This window comes from Taudactylus pleione, unplaced genomic scaffold (genome assembly GCF_031769625.1).
Source record: "Taudactylus pleione unplaced genomic scaffold, aTauple2 ptg000391l, whole genome shotgun sequence".
NCBI classification, from domain to species: Eukaryota; Metazoa; Chordata; class Amphibia; order Anura; family Myobatrachidae; genus Taudactylus; species Taudactylus pleione.
Genome location: NW_028284792.1, coordinates 12,636,187 through 12,655,734, shown reverse-complemented (window position 1 = coordinate 12,655,734; position 19,548 = coordinate 12,636,187). Strand labels below are relative to the sequence as shown.

Below are 19,548 nucleotides of genomic sequence, written 5' to 3'. Positions count from 1 at the left end.
CTATGAAATCTATCTAATGAGAAGTGATTTGTAATGCTCAACTGTCAGCATCAGCATCAGCAATACATACTGTGACAAAGTCAGACTTTATATGGAGAATACTCCACCTGAGGATGGATTTTTTTTCTACGCAAACTGAGCTAAAATAATGAGTCAACAGATGATTCTGCAAACTCTCTAATCATGCTGCAAAAGAGCCACTCTGGCTGTTTTATCTTAATAATGGCAGACCATGGTTAGGTGTGCGGTGTGCGTATCATTTGGTCAGAAATAATGTGCTCTATGGGCCTGATTCAGAGCCGGATGCTATTTGCGCTCGCTCGTTCAGAAAAAAGGGGTGTCTATTCAAATGAATCGTTCGCTCTTTGCGGTCTGTTCACGCCTCTAGGTCTGAACGAGCGTACAAAACATGCGGTCGTTTTTTGGAAAACTACGCCCCCTGGCCGCTCGCATCCTACGTCATGTCCGCTATTTATTAGATTAATCGAGTACATCGACCAGCGTATGAACTGCTCGCTATTCTTGTGGTTGGTTTTTCCTACCACAGTCTTGCGAGCAGTTCTGACTATAAAATAACCCAGTGACGTGGTCAATGACGCTGCTGTATTAATTATGCACACCCATAAAACGCCCGTTTGACCTTTAAGCACGCCTGCGTTCTGATCTCCACTCCCCGTTTTCAAGCACCTTCCCCTGTTACCACCCACATACGCCTCCTCCTGTCACTCAAAATAGCAGGCATTCGCTATTTAGCGAACAAACGATTTTCGGCCGCACTGACTGGTTCGCGCATGCGTATTACGATCCGTATGCATGCGCAATTGTGCAAACATCGCTCGAAACGAACGAGCGGCCGCTTGCGGGCGGCTCTGAATCAGGCCCTATGTGTGTTGTTCAATCGCTAAGAAATATTCATAAAGTAAGAAGCTTGTCTTAATTTCACTAAGGATTAATTAGAAATGTGTGTACATGTGTGGATGTTCTCCATCATCTATATAAACTATATCTAATGCAGGTGTATAAACTGTTCCATTAATTATTACAACATATTATTTCCTTTGTTTGCTTGTTCAAGTTTTCTTGTTTAAGTGATGAACAATTTTGTTTTGCTTTCTTTTAAGCCTAGAAAGTTGCAATTTTTTGTTCAAATAAGATCCAGACAGACTGAACTACACATGGTTGGGGTTATAATTAGAGATGAGTGGATTGGTTTTTCTAAAAAAAAAACTAACACATCTAAACTTTTTTGTTCCGAGTTGAACCGAGTCTAAGCTAGCATCACTTCTGAGGTTCTGAGTAGAACCTAGTTCCAGCTCTGGTCTTTCTGCAAGTCAGGTTCTGGATCTAAAAAACGTACAGTATCTTGCATGTTTTTAATTGCATATAAGTTCCTAACTTGTGATTTCAGGTACCAAAATTGGTCAAAAATGACTGGAAATTAATGTTTTTTTTTATGTTAAGAATACTGTAGGAACAAAAACAGGTTAACATTACTTGATTTTAGGTGTTTTTATAAATTTTTTAAATAAATCTAAAACCAAAATAATAACATTTGAGGGTGGTTTTGCCAAAACCAAAACACACATCTCTAGTTAAATTGGATTTATACAATGACAAAACCAGGCTTGACGTGCATCGTGTGTTTCCAATCCTCAATTTGGTGCAACTTGTGCTGACATAATTAGTGAAAAAATATTGTGTCATACAAGCAATTGTTAAGAATAATTTTCTGTCTCAGTATGTTCCCTTCAGAGCGCAATGTAGCCTTGCAACGGGAAATCATCACTTCCAATTACTAAGTTTTATTACTTTATATGGCATGTTTCTTTTTAGGCACTTCTTTGAATATATCCTTATGTTTATCTTATGCTTTATTATATATTTCTATCTAACAGAGAAATGGTTTATTTTTACTTCACTTCCACAGACAGCTTTTAAACTAGGTCTGTAACAGTCAGCAAAATGGGACAGGAATACAAGCAACAAGATTGCAACATGACAGCAATTTAATTTATTTTCTTTTTTTCTTCCCCTCAATGTCCCTTTCTGCACTCAGCTGAACGAGGCAGCCAAACAACTCACTGAGAAGGACAAGACAACCTTATCTGCAGAACCAGGCTATGAGGTCCCTGTCTCATTTGATGCCAGCATGATAGTCAGTGTGACCCAGAGTCCTACTTTAAACAGTACCGGAGCTGTCAGTGCCAACCAGAGGCATATCAACATCAAGAAGAATTCCAAGAAACGACACTCCTTCACAGCCCTCAGTATGACGCACAAATCCTCCCATGCCATGAATAACAGGCATTCCATGGAAATTAGTGCTCCAGTATTGATCAGTTCTAGTGATCCCCGCGCTGCTGCCAGAATCGGAGGCGTGGCTCAACTTTCATCCAGTGCTCCAGTACAGGTAACTGTTTATAGAACAGCCACATGGGGGCAGTAGTATAATTTAGAGCCCATTAAGATGACATGTGGAGGAACTCCTCCACACTTGCTAAATTGGAGAACAGTTTAATGTCTGAGTCTTATTCCTTCCTAACCAAACTGATACATGTATGCTTCAATACATGTGCCCTTTATGGGGAATGTTAACATGCTGCTTCCAAATTTCTCCTTTGCATGTATATCTTTACTAATACCAAATCCTATTTATCAAATATTCTAAACAACTCTAGAATTCACTGCCCTCATTTTGACAGCATAACCAGGATCACATTAAAATATACTGTAGATGCACCTTGTTATTCATGGCTGTTGGAAGGTAAAATTGTACGTAAAGTAGCATGAGAAAATTAAAACCCTTTTAGTCACCTAATAACTTACTAAAATTTTGTAGATAAATTCTTACATATCTATCTATACATATTTAGATATAGCTGCACCGTTTTCATTACTATTGTTATTACACTATCATGCCTTTATTTCCAATACAAAAAGAAGGTACTAATACAGAGTTGCATGTGACTAACCTTTTTTCAAGATTCTTCTTTTCAAATCAGCCTGTGTAGTTGTTAACCAGTTTATAGGTGTTTAAACAATTTATCTTGGGTCCTGTAGTCCAGATGTGAAAAACCAAATGGGTTCAAACTGTTTTTTTATTGATTCATATCCAATCCATTCTGTTGGTAACTAGAGATGAGTGTATCAATTTGTTAGATTTAAAAAATTGAATTGGACCCAATTAGCCAAAATGTGACAGTTAAACGCTCACAGAAGAATTGTGCAACCCCTGTCTTTAATAGTCAGCTGTTACAAGTGGTTCTTGTACATCATAAATGACTCTCTAAAGGCATTATTCATAAGCATTTCTCATGCTAGCCGCCGCTTGTAATTGATAGCCAGTGAAAATAGCTCAGAGCTAGCTTGCGTTTGTGTAATTTTTTTTAGAGGTTTTTTATTTGTTTATGAAATATCAAGAAGATGGAAAGAAGAGAATGTTTTCATATTTATTAAAGTGGCACACATGGGCTTTCTTATTCAAACAGAATGTCTGGGATTTCATACATACATATTGGTAACTCCATCTTTGGTGTCTCTGAGCAATGGCACATTAACCTTGGAGATGCTGCTAAACCACAGACAAAACACCTTTATTAAAATGTGTGAATACTTGCCAAAATTTGTATCATTAATATCCTTTCAATTAGAATGTATTATTATATAAGATAATCTTCTTTAAATGTTTAAATAAATAACATGAGCACTGGCATTTCTGTAGGTTACAAGCTTATGGCAGGGCAGTATTCTATCTATCTATCTATCTATCTATCTATCTATCTATCTATCTATCTATCTATCTATCTATCTATCTATCCCTAAATGAGCCAGCATTCCGATAAATCAAAAGAAGCAAATGCTTTTGAACCAACATTTTAGCATAATGTATACTTTCATCGAGGTGTTCCACACATCTATATATCTATTTCTATTCTCGTGGTTGGCCATATATATTATATATCGATGTCTGCTTAATAGCAGTGCATCGCTATTCGTTTCTTTGTTTACATTTAGTGTGAGAGGCCCCGGTGTTAGCGTATATGGTTACCATGGTTACGGACTTGCATTGCGGGACCCAAAGTCCTCAGTAGGTGATGGACAGCACTTCCTCCTCTTGCAAGGTGTATATAAGGTAGGGTTTTTTTTATATATGTTTAGTACATCTTGAGGAAAGAAGACACTGATGCTCTGAAAAGTTGGTGGTGAGGTGTACAATAGGTTTTTGATGTACTATATGCAATATTCTCCCAAGACCAGGAGTGCCCCTCTTATTATCTTAATGGGGATGAATTGGAATGTCTATCAATATGGTAATAATGGAAACTGGGCAAGCTTGAATTTTTAGAATCTGGTGGTCAGACTGGATTGTCATGTGGCAGAGACATGGAAGCATGTCCATAAAGTTGTCTCAGCTGTCGCTGATGGTACTAATGATATCAGGTCTCAGATGGTGCATCCTGCTATCATGTTATTCACACTACACTTCTTTACAGATGGAAGGTGAAGGATCAGAGGCATCTCATGAATAATGAAACTTTATTATTTCTGTATCTGGTAACATGATGCTAGTTAGTTTATATAACAAAACATATATGTTAGATTATATAACCCTCTCATAGTAAAGATCACCAGTTATATTAAAGATCTTGAGTTTTGATGGCAGATGTTTTTCTTTTATTGTGTGTTAAAAATATTTTGCTGTTGCAAGTTTAACAAAATATTTCAGGTGTGACATAGTGCTTGTTGTTGTCTCTAGTAAGCGTTTAATAGTGGCAATTGACACAAGGGCCTGATTCTGAGTAGGCACTATGCCAATATTCATGCAAATGGTCTGTTTTTCAACTGCACATGCATCCATTTTGCTAAAATTCACATTGTGCATGTGTCCCGCAGTGCTAATGCCACCGCTGTTGCAAATTCGTATGCATTGGCTGAGCAAAAATATGTAATATCACAGCCGCCAGGAGTTGTATTGAGACACCAACCGGTGGCTTTGCGAATCCAAGCGCCTGAGTACAAAGACACAGCATTGTTCGCAGATCAGTGTATTATCGGAGTTGTGAGTAACTCTATGGTCACACAGAATGTTTCCAGAAGAGGATCGCAGTTGCAGGCTGAGACACACCCCAAAAACAGTCGTGGCACACCTGTGTCTTCATCACCACCCCCTTTCTCCCTGCTGCAGGCCACAAATGGTCCCTGCCTGTCAATCGCTTTGCAAATAAATCCTCACTGTGAGCAACGACTGTAATGGAACTTGACAAATGCGCAGTGATGTGACTCAGAAGCATGCACAGATCACGATATTCGGTCAACTGTCACTAAAGTTGTTGCAAATCAATGGTTGAATCTAAAGATGCACCAAGTGGTATTTCAATTTCGATGCTCAAAATGGGACTTCTCAGTCCTTGCATAGTCAGATGCCTGGATGTACACTAAGGAAGTAATCTTTTTTTGGTATTTTTTAGACATTGTGTATGGGATGCAGCAAAGGGAGAAATGCAGATAAACGCCGAAAATGCGGGTTTGACCACATTTCTCATATGCACCATGCGATGGGTAACACCATTTTCAGATGGCGTTACCCTATAGAAGCCTTTGGGCTTTTATAAGGAGTGTGTTGTGAGAGGGATCCAATCCCAGCACCCCTTGCAGCATGCGTGTCTTTCAGCGCATGCACAGAAGGTCACCAGAGGGGCTTCTGGGTCATAGACAAGGAAGTCCCTGATTCGCAAAGGACAGCTCTTACCGAGAGAGCATTCCTTTGTGATGTTCTTCATGCATGCTGGCATTACTAACTCCGGCATGCATGCGGAGGGTGGCGGGATGCATCATATCCCGAATGCGATGCGTCATGAATCCCGCCCTGTATATTTCTTTTGTGTTCACTGTTTTTAAATGAAAAAATTTGAAAATGGATGCGCAAATGCAGCACTTCTGCTTCATACATGCTCATGGGGATCTAGACTGGCCAACAAAGTAGTATATTACGATGTCCCAGCAAAGTTTTCTTAGTAAGTTCCAGCAATAATTGATTTTCATGGCGATAGAAAAACAGCCTTATTGTCGTAGATTATTTGACTTCTAAGAATTTCAAGCTAAAGTCTCCCTTCCCAACCAAGGAGTCCAATAAGTGTTCTTGACACATAAGCCAGACCAGTGATCTGATCCACTTCTCTCCCAGGGCACAGGGGCCACGTTTATGTGTTGAATGTCTCCTAAATGAATGGGGTCCTGGACATTGGCTCTTTGCTGCACTGCTAGTTTAGACTGTGGGCCTGATTCAGAGTTGGATGCAATGTCAATGTCACACACAAATGGCCGATGTTTGAAGTCTGCGCATGCATAAGTGTGACAGGGCATGTGTCCTGATTGTCTGTGCACAGAGACGCAACACAGAGTCGGCACACTGAGAGTTTTAGTAGGCATTCCAAAGATGCACAGCCGCTAATACAGGAGGTCATACTGCAAGTTTCAATAGTGCGCTGATGGTGTGTATAAATTATTGTCTTTGGACATTACAAGTCGGTGTCTCCGTTGTTTGATCGGATGTGGCATTAGCATAAATATACAGACGTGACTGCTGTGGAAGACGCGTCCGCATCTGCATCCAATATATTTACTACTAAATGGAGCCGATTCTGTGTTGGGAGCAAAGCAAAATAGAGCAAGTAACTTTTGCACCTTGGTAAAACTATGTTGCATCACAGGTGGGGCAGATTTATCTGCAGAGATAGAGGAGGAGATTTAGCAAATCTTGGAGAGAGATAAAGTGAAGGGAGATAATGTGAGAGGAGTGTGTCCAAACTCAAATCTAAATTGCAATGTAAAAATAAAGCTGCCCAGTATTTGTAGGTTCCATGCAAAAGCAGCCAGTATTTACACTGCATGCGTCCCGTTGGTTAACATTGGGGATGCAGAGCAAATTTGGACAAAGAGAGCTGGAAGTTCTGTGGTCATTGCTGGGTGAAAATGGGAGTGTCTTGCCAAACGTGGGTGTGTCGTGGGCAGTGACATTTTACGCAGTGGCCATTACCAGGCGGACATTGGGCCTGATTAGGAGATGGATGAATTTGCAGAGCCACACACAAGCGGCTGTGCAAATCCATCCATCTCATATGCAAATGCAGAAGGAGGTATCAGACACCTCCTTGTCGCATTTGCGATCCCAGCACTGCGACTGATATCACAGGCTGGATTCTCCATTGCAACCATGGTTGCTCCTTTGGTCAGGCTGCGGGAGCTGAAGCTTCCCGCAGCCTGACCGGGTGCTGGTCGCAAGGAATCTGCGTCCACCCTGGCCTCGTCCCTCCCGGAAAACATGGGTGACACATTCCCCCGTTTTTGGGAACACTGACGAGGCACACTCCCACTCCGCCACCCAAACGCCGCAGCATGTCAATGCACATGCGCAGAACAGTTCCTGCGCAGACATAGACCCAGAAACATCGTAGATGTACGTTCGTCATCAGATCAATGTACATCTCAGGTTCAGGCCCTTTGTGCACCTCCATAGGGCTGGTTCAATGTTCGATGGTTCAACCTTTTATGCAAAGTGGCGAAATAACGTCACAGCTGGTTGGCATCTCTGTATGAAACTCCAACAGTTGCGGCATTAGCATAAATACACAGTCACATTGCGTAAAAAGTCACAGCATTACACGTCAGGGCCTGATGCAAAGTCTGCCACATAATTTGCTCCTGCATTGTATGCACAGAAATACATATATTCGCCCATATGCAGAGTTTTACAAATTTTGCAGTGAGTCTGCCCCCTATCCATACACTTTGTTTACTACTTGTTATCATCATCATCAATGATATGCCTGGAAACAGGAGTATTTACAAATGCATTCCGTGGTGCATAGCCTGCAGTTTTGTTGACATACCCTCAGTGAACATTGCCTATGTGAGAATGCCTTGTACAGCCCAGTCATGCCTTATTAGTCACAAGTGTAGATGCGATTCACATGCATACTTTCGTATGCTTGACTTCAGTGAATGTGCAGTGTAAAAACACAGAAGATACATTCTGTAAATGTGTGCATGTACATCAGCCCCTTAATTGCTAACAAACTTGCAGAGACCATTGGCAGCGCTGGAGCATGGCAATTTTTTGCCCTATACAGGCCCTGCCCCCAAACATGTGACTTCATGATGTCATGCTGGGAGGGTGAGTCATCAACACCATGGAGAAGAGCACTGCCTAGCGTGCAGGGTGCTGTTCCAGGTACCCTGCTAGCCAAAAGCAGGTGGCAGCTATGATACTGCCCCCACTGCCCTGTGCTCTGGACATGGTTGCTGGATGCCCCTTCTGGGAGGGAGCAGCCAGATCAGTAAGGCAGGGGGCATGGCCATACAGATGACTGTCATTTGTGGGTGGTGTGGGGGTGGGGCCACATGACTGCATCATTTTGGCCCCACCTTCGCTACCTAATGCCGATATTACAGGCATTGTGAAGCAGGGGGTGGGGCCAAAATTATGTGATTCAGCGCGAATTGCATCACCGACCACCCCCCCCAGCTGCGGGGGTTTCACAGGTAATTGCTGGGGGTTCGGGAAGCGGCGGCCACCGGGAGGCTTATCTGCCTTTCTGGGGGACTGGGAGTGGCACCCGATTTATGGGAGGCTCCCGCCAAATCGGAGGGTAGGTAAGTATGGCTCTGGATGGTGGCACCACTTGCACACCCTAGTTATGGCTCTGACCATTCATATTACATCTGACCTAGAACACTCTATAATTATCAACACGTCTGGACGTCAATGGTAAATAAGAGTAAAGCACTATATTATAACATGAAAATATCTATGGCTATCATAAGGAGTCTTGAAACCTTTCTTTTGAACAATAATTTTAATTATGCATTATTTTCTAACAGGTGTCAGACTAAATAAGTTTATATTACAATGTATTCATTGTTAAATGAAGTAGAGCAGAAAAAAATGCAGTTATACAGTAGGTCCCTTAATATTTACTGAAGCAGCTGAATGCACACATCTAATGAGGTCACTTTTTATCCCACTCGTATGGACATCTTGAGTTTAAGCATGTGAGGTATTTTAATATGTGCCAAGCAATTTACTCAGGTAGCTGTGCAAATTGCATCTGACATCTAAAACGTGAGCAGAGAGAGATGGGCTGAAGGGGAGGAGGAGGAGGCCTTCCAACGTACCAGTCACATTAATTCACCTAATGCATCAATACATCTGTTCTGTGTGATATGTTTTAATGGAATAACGACATTGACAAGCTCCAGTGAGCTAATCTTCTCTTTAGCTGGGCAGAGATACGCTTCTAATTTTAAATACTCCTTGACGACAGTTAACAACAGAGACATGGAATGAAAATTTTTTTTTCTTAATTCACTTTTGAATTTGATGGTTCCTTTTTTAAATTGCAGTGTCTGTCAATGGTGACTTACATGGTATAAGGAAGCTAGAAATAGGATTACAAAATCTAAACAAGGTGGGGAAAAAAACAACAACATACAGTATGTAAGGTGTCTATTATTTAACAGTTAATAAGTAATTATCTGCTTTTTCCCTTAGGATGCTAGTTATTTTTATCGAATAACTCAATCAGTTAAAGGATAAAGGGGAAAATGTATCAAACCTTGGGAAGAGATATAAGTACCAGCCAATCAGCTACTCTATTTTACAGGCTGTGTTTGAAAAATGACAGGAGCTGATTGGATAGTACTTTACCTCTCTCAAGTTTATCTCTCACCTAGCTTTTATACATATTATCCTTTGAAATATGTGTATAGTAGGTCAATGAATACATGTATAGTTGCTGTTCCTTTAGTCACTGAAGCATATAAAGGGTGGAATTCCACCTGGTTACTACCTATCACTTCAGTTGGTGGCATGGCAAATTGAACTGTTCTTGCAGCTTCTACATGTAGTTGCTAAATGCCAAAAATTCTCAGAAGTTGTAAAGGCCACAGCCAGCATATCCTGCATGGACTTGTCATTCTTTAAGAAATTGTGAACCACAAAATTTATTATGTGTGCAAAACATATTACGTGTTGTAATTCACTCAGTTGTAATGCTCGTACAATGTTACTTGCATTATCGGAAATGACAAATCCGGAGGAGAGTGTAAGCCATTTAGCAATCACATTCCTGAGTTTTTCCAATTTATTGATGGGGAGATGTACTAAACTGTGGAGAGTGATAAAGTGGAAAGAGATAAAATACCAACCAATCACCAATCAGCTCCTAACTGTCATTTTTTAAATAGAGACTGTAAATGTGATACTTAGTAGCTGATTGGTTGGTACTTAATCTCTCTACATTTTATCACACTCCAAGGCTTAGTACATCTGCCCCTAACACAGGTATGCCTCATAGTAAAGCCGGTGATACAGAGAGAGCCTGTCTCTGAATGAGCTGGCATTGTGTGTTAGATACTGCTGCTGCTGCTGAAGGAATGCACCCACTCAGTGGGCTATCGCAGTCATATAATCTTTAGTTTGATCAGTATACAGTATATTATCCATTGACAGTTCAGTAAATAGTTGGTACAATAGCATTTTCTAGGCAAAGAATAACTTTTTGTTTAACATACTTGTACAGGTAAGGAATTGCTGTTCTCATAAAACAGAATCACAATAGAATTGGAAACATGGACACATGACCACAACTAATCGTCTATCAGATGCATTGTAGGTTGATATTGGACACAAATCTAATGCTTGCATAGCTGTCATGGCTTCAGTGATCTGCTGTGCAACAGGATGGCGGCTGTCATACTTGGCTCCTCTTGCAAATGTTTGTTTTACAGACAATTCTTGTGGAAAACTACTAGGAGTAAATTTACTAAGATTCGAGATAGGTCGAGATGACCATCGGGTGATTTATTAATTTTTTGCCTGCTTGCAAATTTACTAAAGGCAAAAGTCGGGTGAGTTAGAGAGAGATTTCTTTCATCTCACTCGTAAAACTCGGGTGAGATAGCAATCTCGAATCAAATCACTATCAGGCCAAATTGGAAGTACTTTTCACCTAAAACATACATCTCTCAAATTTACTAAGAATCAGGATGACCAGCTCGGGTGAGATAGGAGCAAACTCTCACTTTTCAATCTCTCAACCCCCTGAGCTGCGAGATGGTCAAAAACATACACAAACCATTGTGATTTGTGAATGTTTCTTTCTGTAAATGACTAAAATAGGGTTAGTTGTAAAAAAAAAATGACGTGAGGTCCCCCCCCAAAAGACTAACCAGTCCCGGACTTGCCAGCCAATCGATTGGTTCGTGGCCCGGGACTAATGACAGCTCAAATGAGCTGTCATTAACATACTGTATCAACATGCTGTAGCGTGTTAATACACTGTGGGGCCTATTCATCAACACTAAAATGACGTTTTTAAGGACATTTTCCTTAAATAACGTTATTTTGGTATTCATGAACAGACTTAACACAGGAGATATCACAGATATCTCCTTGCTAAGTCTCCCTGCGTTAATTTCCACACTCCCCATACATTAGTATGGGGATGTGGAAATTATGGTATTCATCAAATTCCGAAAATTATCAATTTTCGGAATTTGATGCAGTTACTATTCGCCACTGTGAGGTGGCGAATAGCAGAATCCACTAACCTGTATCAGCGTGTGCAGGTCCCCCGACGAGTCCCTCCGGCGCTCTGCTCCATCCTCAGGCTCCGGAGGCTGGTCTGTCATGTGTACTCCCCAGCAGAGCACAAGAAAGTTTAGAAAAAGAAAAAAAAAAATTTTTTTTTTCTAATCTGTCATGTGGTCTGCTGGGAAACCACATGACAGACCAGCAGGACGGAGCCGGAGGCTGCTGCGCGGACAGGTAAGTCGGGGGGGGGGAAGGTGAGCGGAGGGGGGAGGGGGGTGGGGGGGGTCGGGGGGGGTACGAAACTTACCGCATCTGTTGGCAGTGCTGCACATGCGCTGGTTTTACAGATGTAACAGCGCATGCGCAGCACTGTTTCCAGACGCGATAAGGTAGTGTAGGCAGGGAAAAGTATCTATTTCCCGAAAAGCTGTCATCGCAAAAATGACAGCTTTTCGGAATAGATACTTATGGAGAGGTGGAATGATGAATTCCACCTATAATTAGCTAGAACTCCATGAGAGTTCTAAAGCTAATTATCTCCATTGAATTTTTACGTTTAATGAATAGGCCCCTGTTTCCGGTGCTCTATTTGGATTACTGTGGAGAACATCGTGGGACAAAAGGTGAGTATTGGATCTTTTTTTACAGGTACTTCCATTGGATACTTTACGTTGAGAAGGGGATGTGAACATCTGGGGGCAGATGAGTATGTGTGAGTGTGTATAGATGTAATAAATCTTTATTTTTGCGGTGTGTGTGGCTTTTTTTACACATTTCTTTACAGGTGAACTACACATACCAGCTGGCCCTTAATGCCCCGCATGCTGGTACTTGTGGTTCTCCAAGTACCAGCATGTGGGGGAGGCTTGCTGGGACCTGTAGTTCCACTGTAAAGACAATGTTGTTAATTCTATTTTTATACACTACATACACTATCAACCCGCCACCCACCGCCCAGGCGTGGCGGGGATAGCCCCGGGCTATCAGCCTAGGCCAGGGGTGCCCTGGAGAGGGGGACCCCATTATTGGAGGGGTCCCCAACTCCCCAGGGATCCCTGGCCTGGGCTGATTAAGCAGTCAGGACTGATGCTGCTGGGGGGCCCGGTGAAAGGGCTCCCCTGTCTGTGGCATCAGTCCCCCACTAGAAAGGGTCCAGAGCTGGTTTTAAATATATGGGGAACCTCACTACAATTTTTTTTCCATATATTTAAAACCAAGTCTGGCCCTGCTGCCTGGTGCTGGTTCTTAAATTACAGTGGAACCCTACACATTTGTTCCCCTGTAATTTTAAGAATCAGGACAGGCTGGCAAGTCCAGGGCTGGTTAGTCTTTTGGGGGGGGACCTCACGTAATTTTTTTTTAAAACATTAACCCGTTTTTTACAGGTACAACACAAGCAGCTTACACATATCTCACTGATATGTGCAGGCTGCTTGCTATGGAGAGTTGTGCAGAGAGAAATCACTGCAATCTCTTGAGCCTGCTTTAAAATCACCCAAGAAAATTGCCCTACATCACCATCGGTAAACTCGTTTAGCCTCAAATCGCCTGTTGGTAAATTTGAGAGATAAAAAGAGAGTAAATCACACTTTGCAAATCGGGACAATCCCGATTCTTAATAAATTTACCCCCTAGTCTTCTTTTTGGTCCCTTTCTGTGATGAAGATTCACCTCAAGCAGCAGCAGCCCTAGGAATCATGGTTAGGGCAGTAAGTTTGACTTTGCAAATTGGATGCAGGACTATCTATGATCATTATTGAGGAGGTTGATGATGAAGGTGTAGGCATTGGAGATTGCATGTGCTTGTATCTTTCCATGCTGCAGGTACTGACTGCGGGCGCTGTTTTCAGCTCTTTCACCTGCAACCCGCTAGTAAGCAGTGGCTTACAAAAGCTGTTGCTTCATAAAATAAAGCCCTTAGTGTCATTTTTGTGCACTAATTTGTCTGTCTTAGAGGTGACACATCAAGTGAGAAGATGATGCATGGGTTACAGAAGATGCCTTATTGTGCACCTTCTTTGAAAGTAGATGTTTAAGTACTGTACCATGGCTGCCATCACTAGTACTGGGATGCTCTTCTATAAGTATTCCATAGACTGATTCATGATTGATTTATACCAGGACAAAAGTAAAGCTACTGTAGTTGAACTTGTAACTGCAACATACCAAGTGAATGTACAAAGAGATAGGTGAAAAGAGGGAATGTTACGTTTACCATACCAAGTGAATGTACAAAGAGATAGGTGAAAAGAGGGAATGTTACGTTTACCATGCAGTTTTATTAAAAGACTTGAGATTTTTTTTACAACAGATTTTTTTTTTTGCACTTTTAATATTTTGGGGTGCAGATGTCATGGACACCACACCCAGTAAGTACAGTAATATACAATGCCTTGCAAAGACACACAATCTTCCCTTGAAATATTATGTTAATTGAATTATAAAATACTTTTTTTTTTTTTTTAAACAGGAAAAGATGTTTTCTTCGGGGTGCATCTCTCTCAGACACTGCCTCTGCCCTCATACATAAGAGCCTGTTTGCACTGGATTGCAGGCATCATTAGGAGGGTGCAGGCTGCACCAGGGTGACACTCTCGGAGGGGGTGGACCGTGGCACTAAAATGCTGGTTCCTCTGCAGTGACAGGAGCCAAGTGCTGCAGTGTGACATTCTCCTGCAGCACCCGGCTCCTGTCATAGAAGAGGAGCCAACAGTGCAGACTGCCCAGTCTCCGGGAGTAGCCCAGCATCTCCGGTGATGCTGGGCTGGCCCCGGAAGTGATGTTATCAGAATCACCCACGAGGCCACACCCCTTTTTAGGCCACATTCCTTTTGTTTTTTTATATAAAGATATACAGTATATTATCATCACATTGTGCTTTACAGTAATATCATTGTCTGATCCTCCCCAACAGACATTGGGGCTGAATCTGAGTTGGAAGCAGTGCAAAAAAAGAGCAAGTAAAGGCCTCATACATATGCGATGTATTGGGCCAATATCCCGATCCCCAGACGCCGGGATCAATCCACAGATCAGCATTGGTAACTGGCGTATCAGTTGGTCCAGTCCAATAAGGGAATCGGTGAAACAGCTGCCTGATGTATGACCATACTTGCCTACATCCTGGCTGCTTCCTCCGGGAGGAAGCAGCCAGGTCGGTGTAGCGGGGGGGCAGGGCCTGTATAGAGGGGCGTGGCCAGACACATTACCAGCGTTTAGGGGCGGGACTGGGGGCAGAGCCACACAATTACGTAATTTAGGCTCCACCCCCCGCTACCCAATGCCAATATTTCCGGCATTGCTATTCGGGGGGCGGGGGTTATGATGACGCGATTCAGCGTGAATCGCGTCATCAGCACCTCCGCAGCGGGGGTTTAGCGCTACATTGCGGGGGGACAGGAGGAGTCGGGAGCCCTGCTTACTTTTCCGGGGGGCCGGGAGCGGCACCCGAGTTTCGGGAGGCTCCCGGCCAAATCGGGAGAGTAGGCATGTATGTGTGTGACTATTGTTCATTCCAGGTACAAACTCAGAATCAGCCTTATTATTTGAAACTGAAATAGGTCTCACTCCCCACTACTCCCTGACCCTATGCCTCAGCTGCAGAAATACCCCTCACTCACCATTACCATCACTCCAAAACCTCACTCACTGTACATATGTGTCCTCTTAAACTGTGGTTTCAGTTTGTGGTGTGCTAGGTGCCAGATGACTCTAAAGTGCTTAGTGTCTTTTTTGCCCAAAATGTGCATCTTATTTAAACTGCATTGCTAACATACACAGACAACAGGGGCCTGCAACATTTGCACATCTGTAAAAAAAAAAGGAACTCCGATGCATGTGGCTTTTCCTCATGCCAAGTTCCATTGTGCATCTTTGGATGTGTGTAAAACCTATTCCTGTGCGGTTATAGTTGCAGCCTAGCAGCTGTGATGTGACCACAATGCAAAATTAAAAGAAAAATACGGTGTGCTGCTCTTTCAGAGCATCTCAGTCATGATGGACATTTTGTGCTCGTATGGTGTAAAGATGCTGAGTGTATAAGGACACATCTGTAATAACCATCACTCACTATCACTCCCTGACAATGTGCCTCACCCATTGTAACTAATAACCTTCACTCACCATCACTCCCTGACCCTATACCTCACCCACAGTCATTGGCATATCTATAATAAGTTCAGGGTGTGCTGTGCACATGGGCCACTGGATCCATGGGGGCTCACACCATGCAACCCACACCCATGTTAACTCTCGGGAGTACTGCGTCTGCATTTTCACTGGGTTTTGGGCATGTGCAGTATAGACATCACCGTGAACATGGTGAGGGTGCCATCTTCCTGGAGAACTGTGCATGCGTAGTAGACTCTGGCAAAATGCCCCCTCTGTTTCTCTTCCTTTTAATTGCAGTTTTCCTCCACGGGTCATCTTTAGATGTCACAAGCAGAGCGTGGAGGGTGGATGCACGTCTGTTATAACGTGCACCACTCGGGACTGCTTAGTAAGTGACCAGGTATTCTTCCACTTCCTTGCTTTGCAGTTGAGTACACAACACTTGATGCTTTCACGCTTCGAGGATACTTGTCTTGGATCTCAGGATCTATAGTAGACTTCCATTCTTGCCAATAGTAACTTGGTTTAGGATCAAGGCCTTGTCTGAGGTACAATCGAAGAAGTCCAGCAAACTCCACACTATTATTGAGCATATATGTATATGGCGGTGAACTTTACAAACGCTATAAGTTCCTAGTTTGGATCTCTTTATCTTCTGCACTATATTTAGCACTTTGTATTATGTTTACAATTGTATGCTGGTACATGGCAGTGAGTTCAATAGATTGTGTTATTTGATGTTGTTTTACAAATAAAAAACTTTTTTTTCTCATAATTGGTGCCCATAGTTTTGCACCTATTCTTTGCACATCATTCTAAAGGGAGCGCTTGGAGGTACTCATCAACCATATAATGTTGTGTTCATACTGATGCAGTTACTAGGTGTATAACTGACTGTATTGATGAGTTTCTGTGCGGCAAACCTATCGTTTATTGAGCACAGATAGATCCCTCACAACTTTTTTCTTTGTAGCATACACTGGTGCCAAATTTTAATTCATTGCGGTCCCATAAAAAATGTGTTACATACTGAAAATTATTGTTATTGATCACGGTCTCAATAAAATCACAAATTAATAATTTGTGAACCTTGAAATTAGAGCTTCAAAAGTTTTTTCCAAACAGCTTGTATGCCCCGTTTGTGTGGTATTACAGAATACAAAGATGATACATCAAGAGTGGCAAACAATGTATCTTGTAAATCACCCCTCAAACTGTGGATCAATTCCAGAAAGTGTGCAGTACCGTGTACACAAATCACCACTTAGATTGTGGATCAATTCCAGAAAGTGTGCAGTATCGCGTACACAAATCATCACTTAGACTGTGGATCAATTCCAGAAAGTGTGCAGTATCGCGTACACAAATCATCACTTAGATTGTGGATCAATTCCAGAAAGTGTGCAGTATCATGTATATGTATTCCCCGTTACTAAGTTAACTCTTGATATCAGTGTCACAATCAGAAAATTACAACCACAATAAATGATCACAATAGCGAGTTATTGATCAATGGAGGGAGTGTTTATCTCATCTAGCTCTACATACTTTTATATCTTGGAGTATATTTTTTTCCAACTTGGCTTTTTCATGTTGGCCTATGTTTTTGTTGAGTAAAAAAGTTGACATTTTTGAGTTTGATTTGGTGAGATCTACATTTTGTGAATTTTATTCTGAAATGTAAAAGCATAGAATTGAAAGGGTATACTTTACATAGCCAATGACAGTCTTAGCTCTCTTGGGCACCATCTTCCTGAATATCAGTTGGAAAATGGTGTTGCATAGTAGGAGGAACCCACTATTAGGAGCAAGTTTAGATGCATGGCTAGGGCTCACTGCTCAGAGGAGGGGCCTGCGGTACTCTGGCCACCTCAGATGTTAATACACCCCAGGTACAGATGTGTCTTCATTCACCTAGCCTCATTCACCAGCCGTGTGATGCAAAATGGTTAGTAAGCCGCCAGGCCCTGTGTGACTACGCTTGTGCTGAGCGATTTTTCACATCTCTTTTGCCTGAAAATGTGTCTTGGTCACAATTGAATTTGACAAACAGCTTCACAAGGCTGCACGGATTCATTTGATATGCAAGACTTGTATATATGTGTGCGACTGAGTCTGTATACAAAGCACCTTGGAACTTGGCATGAAAGAAAACTGCAGCCACTGCATCGTAGCACTTCACATCATGCTTGCCGACATTTAGCTCCCTCCTTCCAAGGGGGCTGTGTCACTGTAAAAGGAGGCGTGGCCCGGCAGATGATGCATAATTGAGGGCGTGACAGCGCGATTGCGTCATCGTGGTCCCGCCCCATCTTCGCAATACCAATATTAATGGCATTGTGGACGCGGCCATGATGACGCGATTTAGCGCGAATCGCGTCACCGCCCCTCCGCTGCCGAGATTTATACTGTAACTGCGGGGGGTGGGGCAGGGGGGTTTGGGTGGACGGGTCGCCGGGGGCCGGGAGGCTTGCCTGCCTTTCCGGTGGCTGAATCGCGAGGGTAGGCAAGTATGCTTCATATTCAGACAACATTTGCTTACAGATATACAAGTATCACATATCAAATTAATCAGTGCAGTCTCGTGAAGCAGTTTGTCACATCTGATTGCTATTAAGACATATTTTTGAGTGAAAAAGATGCAAAAAAAGATGCTTGGCGCAAGGTAAGTCTCATGGGATCTGGTGCACCTAGAAGGGTAGTTTGGCTCGACTGCAGCAGCAGTGAATCAGAACACATCTAATCACATTTTTACAGGGGCATCCCTGCAAAAAAGTGACCACAGCAGATATCTCCAAATGTGCCACGGTTGCCACATGTTCCTTATGGAGGCTGCTAAACTGTCAGATTAACCAGACATTGCCCTGACACCTAATGCAATCTAAAGATGGTGTATACCTATAGTGGTCTATGGGCTACACCATTGCAAATATTTTTGGAGAGGGATTCTCTAGATCCCTGTCCACCAGTCCCCACTGGTGCATGTGCAGGCTGACAGCCACACATGCGCTGTAAGGGCACCCGCTCTAAACCCAAAAGCAAAGTTTTAACAGTAGCTATCATTGTGCTTCTAGGTATTCGCCATGCCAGGAGTTTTTTCGAAAGCTATGTCCCAGAGCCCCAGCTTTAATAAATGTAAGCGGTAAGTTTCATTACAGCATTGCGAGTTGGTGCATCATTTTCAAATCCCAACTGTATTAAAAACGTGGTTGGTGATAAATACACCCCCAAATACCATAAAATACAGCTTTTTTTTTTTTTTTGCTACAAAAACTACATAATAATACTGTATATGAGATGAATACCAATAGAGGTTTAAGGGAAAAAGACACACTTGCTTATGGATACATTTAGAGCTATTATTATATAGATTTGAAATGATGGAAATGTTGTTTAAGGTTGAATCAGAATTGAATGCGTCAGTCTTGTGTATGTATCTTGTAGTAGGCCGATTGTAAGCAACTACTATCAATGTGGAGTCATACGCAAATTACTTTTCATTTCACATTTTCACTTGCAGCTTTAAGGGCGTATGGTGGATGACAATGGAGCATTCGCACTAGGACAATATTCCATGGAATTGCAGGCTGTGCAGGGTTATGCATATACATAATTATGCCTGTTTTAGTCTGACCCTACATAAAATCCGCCACCTACAGGCAATGGCAGTGACTTCTAATTGGAAGCGCTCCCTGCTAATCACAGAAAAACAGGCCGTCTCAGAGGGAGGTGTTTTCTCCCCCTGGGACGCCAGTCCAGACTATACAGTCCGGTGCAGTCCTTAGTAGCCAGCCTGTTTACTAATTTGTGCACATGTGCGGGACTGCAGTCCTGCACATGTGCTC

At 42.4% G+C, this 19,548-nt stretch overlaps 1 protein-coding gene across 3 annotated transcripts in view; it reads left to right on the top strand.

Annotated features, from left to right (window-relative positions):
* SH3RF3 (SH3 domain containing ring finger 3) overlaps positions 1 to 19,548 on the top strand; it is a 554,601-nt gene that overhangs the window by 399,782 nt on the left and 135,271 nt on the right. For 2 of the 3 annotated variants that reach the window (XM_088445962.1, XM_088445963.1), the window contains exon 4: positions 2,057 to 2,410. The exons of the other annotated variant lie outside the window; for it this stretch is intronic. In XM_088445962.1, the coding sequence (XP_088302088.1) occupies positions 2,057 to 2,410 (354 nt within the window). The remainder of the gene's footprint in view (positions 1 to 2,056; positions 2,411 to 19,548) is intronic. 3 annotated transcript variants of the gene reach the window in all.